Source organism: Astyanax mexicanus, chromosome 20 (assembly GCF_023375975.1).
Source record: "Astyanax mexicanus isolate ESR-SI-001 chromosome 20, AstMex3_surface, whole genome shotgun sequence".
In the NCBI taxonomy this organism is placed as follows: Eukaryota; Metazoa; Chordata; class Actinopteri; order Characiformes; family Acestrorhamphidae; genus Astyanax; species Astyanax mexicanus.
Window position 1 is genome coordinate 13,921,455 of NC_064427.1, and position 16,377 is coordinate 13,937,831.

The 16,377-nt window shown below is 38.5% G+C and overlaps 1 protein-coding gene and 1 long non-coding RNA gene across 18 annotated transcripts in view; both read right to left on the bottom strand.

Annotated features, from left to right (window-relative positions):
* med13a (mediator complex subunit 13a) overlaps nt 1-16,377 on the bottom strand; it is a 125,919-nt gene that overhangs the window by 4,403 nt on the left and 105,139 nt on the right. For both annotated transcript variants that reach the window (XM_022681066.2, XM_022681065.2), the window contains exons 23-29: nt 10,837-11,060; nt 10,548-10,690; nt 10,207-10,365; nt 3,108-3,287; nt 2,810-2,964; nt 2,375-2,539; nt 599-699 (exon numbers count right to left, since the gene is read on the bottom strand). In XM_022681066.2, coding sequence (XP_022536787.2) covers nt 599-699; nt 2,375-2,539; nt 2,810-2,964; nt 3,108-3,287; nt 10,207-10,365; nt 10,548-10,690; nt 10,837-11,060 — 1,127 coding nt within the window. The remainder of the gene's footprint in view (nt 1-598; nt 700-2,374; nt 2,540-2,809; nt 2,965-3,107; nt 3,288-10,206; nt 10,366-10,547; nt 10,691-10,836; nt 11,061-16,377) is intronic.
* LOC125784922 (uncharacterized) lies at nt 3,294-10,199 on the bottom strand. 16 transcript variants are annotated; one of them, XR_007427559.1, is made up of 4 exons: nt 5,112-10,199; nt 5,010-5,060; nt 4,551-4,652; nt 3,294-4,499 (listed from the first exon to the last, which is right to left on the bottom strand). It is a non-coding gene; the product is annotated as an uncharacterized LOC125784922 (long non-coding RNA). The 16 variants fall into 16 exon arrangements; XR_007427555.1 differs by lacking the exon at nt 4,551-4,652 and having other exon boundaries at nt 5,010-6,641; nt 6,846-10,199; XR_007427551.1 differs by lacking the exon at nt 4,551-4,652 and having other exon boundaries at nt 5,010-6,641; nt 6,795-10,199.

Here is a 16,377-nt window from a genome sequence, read left to right on the forward strand (position 1 = left end):
CCACACACTCCAATACTTTACTTGCTACATTACACTTGGCAAAAGAGGCAAAGCTGGTATAGAGCATCTCCTCTCTACTACTAGTCTTGTTATTGCATAATAACACACCAAACGGTTGCTTAACAGTAAGATGATTTATAATATTCAAATTATCTTAAATAAGAGTTATGAAATTTTAAAACAATTTTATAACTGTATTTTTTTTTCTTATTCTATATGTGATAACCATGATATTTTCTATTATTGTACAGTGAAAATCACATACCTAATGCCGGCATGATAACGCTGCAGATGTGTGGTCTCGTGTGGCACAATGTTTACAAACAACTTTACAGTTATATTTTGGATTAACTGATCAATCTGTAGTTCACATGGATCCAAAGCATTCATAGTTAGCATGAGGCAATATGATCACCAACTAATCTTGTTGCTGATTAGAAGATGCATCTCAAACGTAATTTGTTTCTGACATAAACGTGGGATTGTAGATGCCACTTGAGACCATAGATCGACATTGTGAAATGCCTCACTTGATACCTCTGTAATTAGAAAATTAAACAAGAGCAGCAGCTCACAGTAGAAGGACAAGATTCCCCACCTAAGTACATCTGAGGTCTGACTGGAGTCCAGTGGGTGGGAGTGTTTGCCGTGCAAAAGCTCATCTGACTGCACTGAAGATACATGAATGTGAAGAGAGGCCTAAGGGGAGAAAAAGAAAAGTGCTTCAACTAAATGTATAAAATCTACTGGAAAAAATACCATGCGATTCGCTGCAATTGTTGAGATATTTTATTTTAGAAAGTCATATTTTAGAAGATAACTGAATGTCTCAACTGCAACATTCTTAAAATATCATGTTATCCCACAATCTTATACATGGATCAATAAGCTGGACACATCTTTCTTGTGATCCTTCTCTCATACATTAAAAGCACTGCTGACCAATCACTTTGACTAATTCTTTACACATTTCATGAGCAGGAAACAATGGGTCATATGACCAGGCGGAGGTATGACTGGTGGATGTGAAATCAGAGGCTGTGATATGCTGTTGCCTGCTGGTTGCCAGACTCAAGCCACTGCAGGTTTAGTCTAATCTAACAGCCTTTAAATGACAAATCTTATTTTTATACATCAAACTTTTTGAATCAGATAAAACAAGAAATTATTGTATTTAAAGGAAACCTCTAAACACCTAGGTATGACTCAAGAGCAAAGTCCAGAAAAAAAGATCTCCTGGACAACACTTATGAATCAAAATGGGCCAGACACAGAAACAGTTTACAATTTATTTTCACTATAAAATGAAAATGGATGTATAGAACACTAAGTATTATGTGTAGAAATTAACAGTGGACAGTTAATATTTACATAACTTAAATCATAGGACTTTGGCTTAAGTGGTTTTATTTAACCCATATACAGTACTGTGAAATAGTGTTCCCCCCATACAGATGTGTTTTGCTCATCATACTTAGATTTTTCTAATCAACACATTTTAATATCAGACAAACATAACCTGATTAAATATAAAAAGCAATTTATAAATAATATTTTCATTTATTAAGGGGAAAAAATCTATCCAAACCAACCTGGCCATATGTTGAAAAAGAATTTGCCCCCAAAACCTAATAACTTGATTGTTGCAACAACTGCAAAAAAAAAAAGTGTTTGCGTCTTCACATCTCTATGGTGGAAATTTGGTTCACTTTTCACGAATATATTTTTGGCAAATGTAAAATGGGCCTTTGGGTTCTTTTTAGTCAGCAGTGATCTGCACCTTGGAACTCTCCCAAGAACAGGCCCAGTCTCTTTCTTATTATTGAATCACACTGACCTTAACTGAGGCAGGTAGGACCTGCAGTTCTTTATATGTTGTTCTGGGTTCCTCTGGGACCTCCTGGATGCCCTTTTGGAAAGTAAGCCAGTCACTCCTGGGAAGGTTGACCAGTGTTCCATGTTTTCTACATTTGTGAAAAATAGCTCTCACCTTGATTCACTGGAGTCCCAAAGCTTTAAAAATTAATTTGCAACCCTGTTCCAGACTGATAGATGTTGAATACTTTGTTTTCTTATCGGTTCTTGAATTTCTATAGATTGGGGCATGATTTGTTGCTTTTTGTGATCTTTTAGCTGCTTCATGTTGCCTGACAGGTTCTATTTAAGTGATTTCTTAACTCTAGAGATCTGGCAGTAACCAGGCCTGATTGTGGCTAGTTAATTCCTTTGGAAAATGGATAAATGAAATCATTTAAAAACAGCTTTTAGTATTTACTCAGATTCTCTTTGTTTGATATTAAAATATGTTTGATAATCTAAAAAAATGTAAGTATGATGAAAACACAAAAACAAAACAAATGATAGAGACAGTTACCTTTAAGAAAAGTGGGCACTGGTTCTGAGCTTGTGGGCAGGCTGACCAGAACCAGTCAGGCAGTGGACCTGCTTTAGCTGTTGATACAAAGTAGCCTAGAGCCAAAGGTTGCTGCAGGATGTTGGGAGCCTCATCATGTGACTCCATTCGATCTGTACTCTGACCCTGACAGAGGACCGATAGAAGATTAGTTTAAACCTAAACAAAATTCTGTATTCTTAGAAAATGTCCAAAAAGCAAGATGTACTGTACAAATAAAAGCATTACCTAATTTCCGCATTTGGAATTTTGACTTAAAAAATTTCTATACATTAGTGTGAAGATGCATTAACACATTACTAAACTAGAAACCTGATTTTACAATTGTATCAGTGAACATTAAAATGGGTTCTTTAAATCAACCCATCTCAAGACAAATTTTCACATACTTCATACCTTGCTACCGTCTCCTCCATGGTGATATTGTGATCCTGGAGAGTGGACTGGGGAGGTGGTGGGGGAGGCAGGAAGAATACTGATTATGTCTGGATCAACCAGGTCACTTTCCTGCTCCAAAAGGTCAAAGATTCCACCGATAGGATCTGATCCATCTATAAAGCAAGTTAATAAAAATAAATAACTAAATAATACGAATAAATCAGCAATCATAATCACAGATAAGTAAGATATCATGCATATGGAGGTCTCAACACTGCAGTATACTAGAAACAAGATATTTTTCCACAGTCTTTACCATTGATGGGATTGAAGGCAATATCCTCGGGGGTGTAGCTAGAGCTGTTGACCTGGACAAAGGCAGAGGTGGGGAACACCAAGATGTGTGTGCAAGAGGTGTCCTGAGGGGTGCTAAGCTGTGACGTCTGCATGTTCAGAGTTGTGCTGCGGCCAAATACAGAACCAGTCGACACGGAGTCTGAGGAGACAAAAATATAACTAAGTTTGAGTAGTTGTAACAAAAAAATGTCTTCAGAAAGAAGACAATACTCAGTGCAGTGCTTATATCAACCAAAAGAACATATCCATCAAACCCCAGAAGCTACTAATGTAACCAGCACTACATCGTACATCTGTTATCAAACCCCAGAAGCTACTAATCTAACCAGCACATCACCATCCATCTGTTATTAAACTCCAGAACCAACTAATCTAACCAGAAAACCATAATCCATCTGTTATAAAGCCCAGAACCTACTAATCCAACAAGCACAGCACCATTCATCTGTTCTCAAACCCCAGAACACACTAACCTAACCAGCACAACTACATCCATCAGTTATTAAACCCCAGAACCCAATAATCTAACCAGCACATCACCATCCATCTATTAAACCCCAGAACCTACTAATCTAACCAGCAAACCATAATTTATCTGTTATCAAACGCAAGAACACACTAATCTAACCAGCACAGCACCATCCATCTGTTATCAAATCCCAGAACCATATATTTAACTCCATTGAAGCGATACCACATGCAACTGACAAATTCTCCCTTATGTGATGCGTGTTGCCTAGGGGAATTAGGAACTTTTATGCATTATTTCTGGTCCTGTCCTACGTTATCAATGTTCTGGAGTCAATTGACATCGGATATATCCACTCTTATTGAGGAAGAACTACTTTTAACTCCAGATTTATTCTTTCTAAACAACTTCTCTAATCTTAATCTGTCATCATGGCAGAGGAATTTGCTGTTGGCAGCTTTTACAGCTGCAAAACTTCTTTTGACAAAACGCTGGGATTCCACTTTTAAGTTGTGCAGAAATATTTGGACTCAAACTTTACTGGACATTATATCTATGGAGCTATCAACAGCCTGGATACATGGTGCCAAAGCCAGGACATTGAGAAGGTGGCAGGACGCCTTTGAAAAGGTGAAGCTGCTTCTTGTACTAAAGTGAACTTTCAAAAGTGGACTGTTATGACTGATTGCTGGAGTTGTTATACATTTATTTTATTTTATTATTATTATTTATTTATTTATTTTTGGATATGTCAGAAAGTATATTGATACGCCTGGGTGGGGCTGTCAGGAAGGGGAGAGGGAAATGTGGGTGGTTGTTAAAAAAAAAAGAAAGAAAAACAATAAAAACAATTGTTCACAAAAAAACCCACAACCCCAGAACCTACTAATCTAACCAGCACAGCGCCATCCATCTGATACCAAACTCTAGAACCTACTAATCTAACCAGCACAGCGCCATCCATCTGTTACCAAACCATAGAACCTACTAATCTAACCAGCACAGCGCCATCCATCTGATACCAAACTCTAGAACCTACTAATCTAACCAGCACAGCGCCATCCATCTGATACCAAACTCTAGAACCTACTAATCTAACCAGCACAGCGCCATCCATCTGTTACCAAACCCTAGAACCTACTAATCTAACCAGCACAGCGCCATCCATCTGATACCAAACTCTAGAACCTACTAATCTAACCAGCACAGCGCCATCCATCTGTTACCAAACCCTAGAACCTACTAATCTAACCAGCACAGCGCCATCCATCTGTTACCAAACCCTAGAACCTACTAATCTAACCAGCACAGCGCCATCCATCTGTTACCAAACCCTAGAACCTACTAATCTAACCAGCACAGCGCCATCCATCTGTTACCAAACTCTAGAACCTACTAATCTAACCAGCACAGCGCCATCCATCTGTTACCAAACCCTAGAACCTACTAATCTAACCAGCACAGCGCCATCCATCTGTTATCAAACCACAAAACCTACTAATCTAACCAGCACAGCGCCATCCATCTGTTACCAAACCCTAGAACCTACTAATCTAACCAGCACAGCGCCATCCATCTGATACCAAACTCTAGAACCTACTAATCTAACCAGCACAGCGCCATCCATCTGTTACCAAACCCTAGAACCTACTAATCTAACCAGCACAGCGCCATCCATCTGTTACCAAACCCTAGAACCTACTAATCTAACCAGCACAGCGCCATCCATCTGTTACCAAACCCTAGAACCTACTAATCTAACCAGCACAGCGCCATCCATCTGTTACCAAACTCTAGAACCTACTAATCTAACCAGCACAGCGCCATCCATCTGTTACCAAACCCTAGAACCTACTAATCTAACCAGCACAGCGCCATCCATCTGTTATCAAACCACAAAACCTACTAATCTAACCAGCACAGCGCCATCCATCTGTTACCAAACCCTAGAACCTACTAATCTAACCAGCACAGCGCCATCCATCTGTTACCAAACCCTAGAACCTACTAATCTAACCAGCACAGCGCCATCCATCTGTTACCAAACCCTAGAACCTACTAATCTAACCAGCACAGCGCCATCCATCTGTTACCAAACCCTAGAACCTACTAATCTAACCAGCACAGCACCATCCATCTGTTATCAAACCCCAGAACCTACTAATCTAACCAGTACAGCGCCATCCATCTGTTACCAAACCCCCGAACCTACTAATCTAACCAGCAAACCATAATTTATCTGTTATTAAACCCAAGAACACACTAATCCAACCAGCACAACTATATCCATCAGTTATCACATCCCAGAATCTACTAATCTAACCAGCACAGAGCCATCCATCAGTTATTAAACCCCATAATCTAATAATCTAACCAGCACAGCACCATCCATCTGTTATTAAACCCCAGAACCTACTAATCTAACCAGCACAGCACCATCCATCTGTTACCAAACCCCAGAACCTACTTATCTAACCAGCACAGTGCCATCCTTTTGTTACCAAACCCCAGAATCTACTAATCTAACCAGCAAATCATAATTTATCTGTTATTAAACCCAAGAACACACTAATCTAACCAGCACAGCACCATCCATCTGTTATCAAACCCCAGAACCTACTAATCTAACCAGTACAGCGCCATCCATCTGTTACCAAACCCCCGAACCTACTAATCTAACCAGCAAACCATAATTTATCTGTTATTAAACCCAAGAACACACTAATCTAACCAGCACAGAGCCATTCATCAGTTATTAAACCCCAGAATCTAATAATCTAACCAGCACAGCACCACCCTTCTGTTATCAAACACCAGAACTTAGTAATTTAACCAGCACAGAGCTATCCATCTGTTATCAAACCCCAGAACACACTAATCTAACCAGCACAGCACCATCATTCTGTTATCAAACCCCAGAATCTACTAATCTAACCAGCACAGAGCCATCCGTCAGTTATCAAACCCCAGAACCTACTAATCTAACCAGCACAGAGCCACCCATCTGTTATCAAACCCCAGAACCTACTAATCTAACCAGCACAGCGCCATCCATCTGTTATCAAACCCCAGAACCTACTAATCTAACCAGCACAGAGCCATCCATCTGTTATCAAACCACAAAACCTACTAATCTAACCAGCACAGCGCCATCCATCTGTTATCAAACCACAAAACCTACTAATCTAACCAGCCCATCATCATCCATCTGTTATTAAACCCCAGAACCTACTAATCTAACCAGCACAGAGCCACCCATCTGTTATCAAACCCCAGAACCTACTAATCTAACCAGCACAGAGCCACCCATCTGTTTTCGGGCCCCAGAACCTACTAATCTAACCAACACAGCACCGTCCATCTGTTATCAAACCCCAGAACATACTAATCTAACCCGCACAGAGCCATTCATCTGCTTCCATGTCAGGAAACTAAATTAATGAAATAATTTTTGACCGTGTTGCATTTAACATCGCAATTTTACAGGTTAAGTTTTTTATTTCAAATTGCTGTCCATATAGGCAATATTGACTTCTAAACAATTAAGAAACTGTTTCACAAAAAGTTAAAGCACAATTCTACAAGAAAGGTAACCTACTGAAAAAACTTGAAAACATCTCAAGATAAATCGTATAAAAGTGATTTTAAGGGCTTTTAACTGAACATCTCGTGGCTCGATGGTTTATGGACTATCCTCCATTGCAGTCACATGCGCCTGGGATGGTCAAGTAGTTTTTCCTTCTCACTACAGGATAGTGCCAGATGATATGGCCTTAATTTATATCACAATATATTTCTTTATTCAGGTAGATACAATATATTTTCAATACCGATATGAATAGTATAAAGCCAATGCCTGTCATGTACGTCATCATGCACTGACACTGCCAGGCTATGAAAACCTATAGTATTCTGCTGCTCTGCTTAAATCACGTGAACTGATAGCAGAATCATGTAGTGAACATCATTCAGTAAAAGATGCTATAAATACTGTATCTCTCATATAGTTTAAGCATTTTATTTACCTAAATGACAAAGAATTTGTAGGAGATGGTCACATGTTAGAGGATATTTTCAGATGATCATAGCCTACTCAAAAATACATCTTAAAGAGTAACTACACACTCAGCTAATTTTTACATCAATAGCTGAAATATGTTGCTCTGTAATAATAAAATATTTCACCCCTACCTAAAACTCTAAAATAAAAGATTTTAAAGTTTAAAAACAATAGATATTTCAAAATACTTATATCAAAAGTTTACGTATTAGAAAAATCCAGACTAAATATAGTTCTTGGTATACAAATATAAGCATATAAAATGGGCTGAGGACTTGTCAGCAGATTACCAGATCAGACACAACGGCTAACAGCGATGCTAATGGTATTTCAAAGGTAAATGAATGGCTGTTTATTAATCACAGGTTTGTGCTGGTTAGATTAAAAGGTTCTGTGGTTTGCTATGATATGTGGATTATGGACATAGTTTAGAGTCCTTCGTTATTACCCTTACAACACTGTGATGCAGCTCCCAATGCTAGCTAGGCTAACAGACTGTTTATGTCAATGGAGATGGCTAACGGCTAACTGGTGATGCTAATTTTTTCTTAACTAATTCTGTTGATATCAGAATCAATATAATGTTAATGTGCTGGTTAGATAGGTTAAGTTCTGCTGTTTGATATGATGTGTATTATAACTGTTTGTTACATCAGTCTCACTTTATTAATGCATCAGGAAACAGACAGAAAAGAAAATTAAAATATTTTAAAGAAATGGTTGAGAGATCTACAGCATTTACACCATCTGACACTGACTGCACGATATATCATTTAAGTATAGTCATTGAGATGTGCGCATGCACGATTGTCACATCGCAGGATGTGCGATGTCACTTAAGACAATTAAATCAAACACGTTATGTTGCAATGATTTGATTCTTGACACAAGAAGTAGATAGTCAGTGTTCTGAGTGAGCAGCGCTTTCTCTGTCTGCTGCTGTCTGAGAAGTGCGAAGGGAGGGGGATCGAGGGGAGGGCCTCCACCTGCACAAGCACACATGCTTTTTAGCAGTGGCAGACAGCCTGTTCAAAGCTGTGCACCTCTGTTCCACACAGCTTTGCGCAGATATTTTCAGTTATAGTGGAATTGACACTTTTAAAAGGCAGTTTAAAAGCTTGATTATTGTTGTTTTGCTGTTTTCTTGGGTTTTTAGTGCTTGGCTGACTCTAAAGCGCTGACTCAGCTCCCGCTAAACTCTTACCTCAGACTTGGAGATTTGATGCTTGAGCAGTTGGGCGATGCTATGAACTGGTTGACATCGACACATTATATCTATTTGCATTTCTGAGGATTTTCTTTTACTAGCTACTGCAGACAATGAATGCTGAGAAACAGTTTCATGTGCAGCATGCATATACAACTCACTGAGACCTATAGTATTTCACAAAGAAAAAAAAAAGTGGATTTTAGTGGAAACAGACCTTTAAAATACTTGAACGGTGAATGTAATTAAATGTGATTCATTTAGACAAATTAATCACAGAGCATATAATCAATTAAATTACAGTTTTTAATCACCTGACAGCACTATAAAAACAATTAAACAGAATTTGCCAAAAAATAAAATGATTTCATAGTTTCTTTACATGACTGCTGTTCTGCAGTGGCTATCCTGTTTCATTTACACAAAGCCTGGCTGGTCCCATTATCATTATCCTGTGCCACTCCTGCATATCCCAGCTGCTAGCTAGCCTGATTGTAGGCATCATGGTTATCCTCAGTGATGGGAGTTACTAACGCCGTTACTTTTTTCAGTAACGAGTAATTTAACTAATTACTCTGACTGTAACTATAATGCTGTTACTATTTTCGACACCCCGTTACTGCACGTTACTTTAGCCGCTTAATTAACTTTTTTTTTTTAACTTCGCGCATACAGACAAAGGCGCATGTGTGTGTGTGAGTCACAAGGGAGGGGAGGATTCCTCAAAGGAAGACAGTATTCTGTAATGAGCTCTTTAAACCAGGGATCTCAAACTCGCGGCCCGCAGAGCGATATTTTGAGAGACGCTCCCTCTCCCCGTCCACCAGCACAGCGCATTCTATTCACTTCAATAGAGAGAGCTGCTGCATGAGTGCAGCCCCGCCCTCCAGCAAAAAAGTTTCGCTGTGTGTGATACGAGCCTCTCACATACAGAACAGCTGCCTTTAAACCATGGAGGAGACGGTGAAAACGAATTTATAGAACTATAGATCACAATAAGGTTGATAAAAAAAAATCTTAAACCTACGATGACTACACCTGTTGCTGTGATTTGAATAAATAAAAAAGTGTGTGTGTGTGGGGTGGGGGGGGGGTGGTAACTAGTTACTTTTATAGTGGAGTAACTCAGTTAGTAACTCATTAATTACTTTTTCAAAGTATCGTGCCCAACACTGGTTATCCTGCATTAAACTGCCAATCTTTCAAATTGTGTCCTGTGTCAACAAGCCTTTACTACTAAATGGACGCTGTCTAAAAACACAGATCTAAATTACTGAAGACCAGCTTGTCACCATTTCGTGGAACAGAAAGGGTAAGATTACCTGGCATGATGATAAATGAGCCCTGAGGCTCCATGGCAACCAAACAGGCACTAAGGATGCTAGGAGTGTCAGCAGATGAGATACCACACATCCTGCACATGTCCTTTAGCCGGCGGCTAAGAGACTGCAGATTCCTTCGGCTCAATAATATACTCCAGTCTGAAACAAAGAATAAAACAGAGAACAGAAAGAGAGAGAGGAAGAGAAAAATGGAATACAGGCAGTATCATATTATATGGATTATACTTTAAACAATCAAATAAAACATTTCCTTTTTTCAGGGGTATAAAAAAAGCTAGTTTAACAAAAACTACAACGATTCTATGCACAAAAATAGTTACCTCGCAACTCTCCGTGACCTATCCGCCCGAGTCTGCCAATTACCACTCTCCATGGAACTGATGTCATCTGAACCAAACCCAAGCACCACTCCCAGAGCTTTTGCAAACCAAGTCTCCGGGCTGAGCCCTTTTTCCTTCTTGCTCTAAACACAGGAAACAAGTAACTGAAAATAAATGCTATTTAACAGGACAAAAACACTTTAGCTACTTAGCTGCATGGTCATAGGTTAATAGTGGTCAATTAATGGGCTATAGGGATAAACACGTAAAAGCAATCAGCTATCTGTACCTGTTGGGGACATCTATGTTGATGATGCACGTCTCCAATAGTTCTCCGTACATGTCCGTACACGTGGCCAGCAACCACCTCTGGTCGTGTGAAAGGCAGTATCCCACAAATAGCACATTGTATTTCTGCGAAGCCTCACCAAACGTCTCTCCCAACTCGGTTTGCTTGTCCTTTACTGGTGCCAAGATGAAAGGAGGCGTGTACATGCGCAGACACTCTGGCCTCTGGCAAAAGCACAGAAGTTAAATCAAAATGTCAAATAATCTCTTAACAACAATGAAAAGTCAAAAAGGCCAAAAGTGTTTATTTTAGATTGTGTTGTACTGGACAGAACTAAAACATGTTATGCTCATACATGCCTCCCCAAATAAACCGCTCTAACCCACTGAGCAATCACATCTTCTATGTGAGAAAGTGCAGGAGAGAAGCCAGACACAATTAGATTTTGCAAGAGGTCTGAAACATGTTAACAACTAGGGCTGTGCTGGTTACTGCCTTAGTGCCATACTGTGGTTATGTAAAGCCTACCATGGTGTTCAGATCATCACTGTCTTCCCCACAGTTATTATTTACTAATAAAATGTATGGATCCCATGCTATGTTCTAATCGACTGAGCCACAATAATTAACAGTGAAAGAAACTAAAACACAGTCTGAACTGAAATGGGTTGCTATTTGTTTAAATAAATGATGATCTGACGAAAGGAGGAGAAAGCTACAGAAGAAACATACTTGAGCTCAACTTGCCTCAGCATGGCTTAGTTCTGGTAAACTGTCCAGAACCTATTTGTTTACTTTTAATAAGATTAACAAAAGCTAAACTCTATAGCAACAAGTTGAAATGGCAGGAAACACAGCTGGTTTTGGAAGATGAGACATTGTTGGTAATGTAGAAGATATGACTGCTAGCCTTTCGATAACTTGTCCAGAACCCATTTGTTTATTTAATGGAAAAGTTAAATCCCTTATTTTGCCTGTTTCTTTAGCATGCCCAATACTGTAAAAGCTATAAAAGCTGACAAGGGAGACTGTGATGGAGAAACCAGTAAACAACTTGAATAAAAACACTAGCAGCGAACACTTTACTAATTTGTTTGTAAAACAAGGACAAAAAAACAAAACATACGAGGTTCTGACAGGATTAAGGGAGGGAGTAGGGCACCTTTGACCAACTTTATAATCCACTTTGAACAGCGGTAATCACAGATATATAAATACAGTTGGCTTTGACAGGCAGTACAGAGGATCATAAATTCGTCTTCTTTAATAGTGGGAATTAATCAGGAAACTGCATATTAACAGAGCAGTGAAAACAGAGGGGAAATACTTGGTTCCAAATTATCACTATTCCCCTGGACAGGCATGATCACAGATCAAAATGTGCATTTGGACAAAGCACATTACACTGGAAAATGACAGTAACACCGATGTTCAACGTGCGGGCACGTGTGTAGATACACTAAGAGCGTAGAGTGTGTGTTGTGATGCATCACAATCCACTGGACCAAGCTCCTTTCTTTTATTTAATTATTTAAGTAACGCCATTAATGTGCTTTGGTGTAGGGCTGGGCGCTATGGAAAAAAAATATCTTATCAAGATAGTTTTCCATATCAGTCGATATCGACTCTATATGCATCACAATATCAATCAAATCACTATCTTTTTACACATAAGTGAGAGAATAAGGGAGTTATGGCCAAACTAACTCGAGGGCTCAGAGCCTTGTGGACAGACTCTAGGATGTCCACATCTTGCCAGGTTTTCTTATCATAACTCTTCCTATCATTTTCTGACAGCTGCTGTGGAATTCAGTGACAAGTTTTTATTAGGCAAACTGAGTTCTTCTTGAGCAGCTGCTAGAGATTAAATTTTTTTCTTCGTACACACACCCATGGCTCTTTGTATTCTGCGGTCTCTTCCACCTCTCTCTAGAGGACAAATACACAATATTTGTATTATTATTATATGGTGAATGTTTTATTTTTTCCCAAATTTATTTGTATAGCGTTTTTTACAACTGATGTCACAAAGCAGCTTTTTTTTTTTTTTTTTTTTTTATAATTTTATTTCTAATTTTTTCCCATTTTCTCCCCAATTTACACGGCCAATTACCCAACCCATTCATTAGGACTCCCCCTATCACTAGTGATACCTCAACACACCAGGAGGGTGAAGACTAGCACATGCTTCCTCCGATACATGAGAAGTCAGCCACCGCTTCTTTTCGAGCTGCTGCTGATGCAACATTGCCGAGCAGCCAGTGCGCTTGGAGGAAAGCACAGCGGCTCGGCTCCAGTACATCAGCTCACAGACGCCCTGTGCTGCAGACATCCCCGTAGGAGTGATGTGGGGAGAGAGCGCCATCTACCCACCCAGAGGGAGCAGGGCCAATTTTGCTCCCTCTGACGCCGGCAGCTTGATGGCAAAGCAGCATGAGCTGGGGTTCGAACCGGCGACCTCCTGCTCATAGTGGCAGCGCTTTAGACCGCTGGACCACTCGGCGCCCCCACAAAGCAGCTTTACCGAAATGTGATCACAGGACAAAGAATCAGGTAAAACATTAAACATAAATTACAGAATAGGTTTGTATGTTTGTTCACATATTTAAAAGTTAACAGTATTTTAGCCAGTCATGCTTCAATAACTGTGACTGCATACAAAAAAAGTGGACTAAGGTGAAGGTGAAGAAATAAGTATATAATTCTCAATATAATTATAATAAATGATTAATTCTAGTTTTGTTGTCTTTAAAAGGTGTATAATTGCTTTTCTTAGTTTTATGTTATTCTGTTATCATTATGTCAGTGGCATTTAATAGTCCTTAAATTACAAAAATATCAAGTATAATTTCTGGGACAATATATTGTCCACAAAAAAATCTTATTGTGACAGGCCGACTCACAGGTCTTATATATTCAGGTGTATAGCAGCACCAGGAGTGGAAGCAGTTAGAATGTATGTAAATATGGATGTGATCAGTCATGGAGAGTGATCAACTAGTCCGAGGCATGTTGCAAAACTGGATGAAAACAACATTTTAGTCTAGTTTTAGTTTAATTCATTTTAGTCATATAAAAATTGTTTTTTGTATTTTTATGTTTTTTTTCTATTTTATATTTCTATTGTTATTTTGAGATTATTTACTGCTAATGTTTATTAAAATAATAGCCTTTAAGTATTGCGGCATTTAAATTATGCTAACACTTAAATATTTTAAAGCAAGTGACCTGTAATGTAGGTGGGACGAATAAAAAAAATATTTCTGAAATGATGCACTTCTACTGCAGTACAGATTTATACTAACATTACTGGCTTTTAGTAGACTAGACTTACATTACTTAACAAGTGTATTAAAACTCATCCAGTTCAGTAACAGCAGAGTTTAGTGCAGCTATATAATATTTTGTACTTATTTAATTTTTTTTCAAACATTTCTTTAAGGTTTTCTTCTTTATAAAAACACACTGCAACCCCAAACAAGATACCTTACACTTTGTTATGCTGATTTATGTTTCGGCCTTAATACAGTACATACACACACAAACAAAAAAAATACATACATACATGAGAATTATAACAATAATAATAACAACAAATATAGCCGCAAGCGGCAATCATCGGGTTCAAGCACCAACTTGCACAATGGTGCCTACTGGAGCATTGAATGGTGATGTGTAAGAAGGTCTAATATGATTGGAGATGCCCTGTCACATTTAGAAATTATCAAGTTTTTCACCTGTTATTAATGTTGAGCAGAGGCCTTTCAACCTGATCAGTGCTTAATTTCACATGTAAATCTAGTGAACTTTGTAGGATATTCATTAAGTGAGTTAGAACTAGTCAAAAGGTGTCTACATGTTATTGGTATTGATCAGGTGGCTTCAACCAGAATGTTCACAAAGTGGTATTCAGATTGACCTTTGAACCTTTGCAGAACAAGCTGAAATGTTTGACCAAACAAGTTTAAATTAACACAAAGGAGTGAATGTTCTGATATGACATGTAATTACGAAGTTATTATAAATCTAGTTCTGAATTAAATGGCGCTTCATCAAGCACCAACTAGCACAATGGTGCCTACTAGAGCATAGGATGGTGATGTGTAAGAAGGTCTAACACAATTGGAGACATTCTGTCACATTTAGAAATGATCAAAAGTCTTTCACCTGTTATTAATGTTGAGAAGAGGCACAAAGGAGTGAATGTTCTGATATGACATGTAATGTCAAGTTATTCTTAATCTAGTTCTGAATTAAATGGCGCTTCATCAGAGTGATATTGTACAGAGGTCTTTAACATTGTGAGATTACAGCGAATACTGCAGAGTTACAGCAATTTAGGTTAGAAATTCCAAGGACGCACAGATTGCTTGATGCCTGGAGAGTATTGTATGTGAAATTTTCACAAATGTTTTTAATGAACATTTACCTAGAGACTCTACAGTGTGCAGCAAGACTGAAATGGAGGTGAAAGGCCAAATATCCAGAGAGTAGTTTCAGTATAGCTATTTTCAAACAATTAGCAATTATGAATGAACAAAGCACTTTTTAAACATAGTTGTATTGAGAAATTTGTCAGAGCCACTGTACTAAATATGGCAAAAACAATTAGATGTCAAAATAGTACAGCATGATTGACATATACTCGTTTTTTTGGAACAGCGCCCCCCAGTGGGCGGATTGTTTCAGCACTTTGCAGGTCACTACAGTGTCTCCACCTGAACATAACTGCCAAATATCATCCAGATTGGGCAACATTCAGCCTGCCAAAATGTCTGCTGAATGCTGATTGGCTGATGGTGTTCAGCCATGTTGATTGATTAAGTTGCCCTTTGAACATCCTTTAGAGGCTGTATGATAGATTCTGCATGCAAAGTTTCAACTTGCTAGGTTGCACGGTTGCTGAGAAACAGTGCTCCAAATTTACCTCTCTAAGTGAACGGGGCATATATCCGGAAGGACTAATTTGCATATGGCGGCCATATTGTTTACATAGTTCAACTTTTTCTAAATGAATATTGAAGCGCATGCTCTCACGAGTGTTTTGATACCAAACATGCCAGGATTGGTCAAAATTCCTAGGACTAGTTTGCAAAAGTAGGTTTTGCATATTATGCAAATTAGCAAAAAATCTATATAGACGGAAGTGCATGGTCCAAATTGGAAAGTTGTTGGTATTGACCCAAGGAATCCATCAAAAAAATAATTTTGAATGTAGGTCTTATGGTTTTTGAGTTATTGAGAAAATTGTGAAAAATGAATTTCCTTGTTTATAGCGCCACCACTTGCCACCGCCATTTTTGTTGTCCACCGAGATGCACTGATCCTACATCTACCTACCAAGTTTCATTTCTCTATGACTTACGGTTTAGGCTGCACAACTGTTTTTTCAGGAGAAAAAGAATAATAATAATAAGAAGAAGAAGAAGAAGAAAAATCTTAGCAAAAACAATAGGGTTCTACGCACCTTCGGTGCTTGAACCCTAATAATAAATTCGAGTAAAAAAATAAAATAGGGGGGGGACTCATTTAAAATTCCAA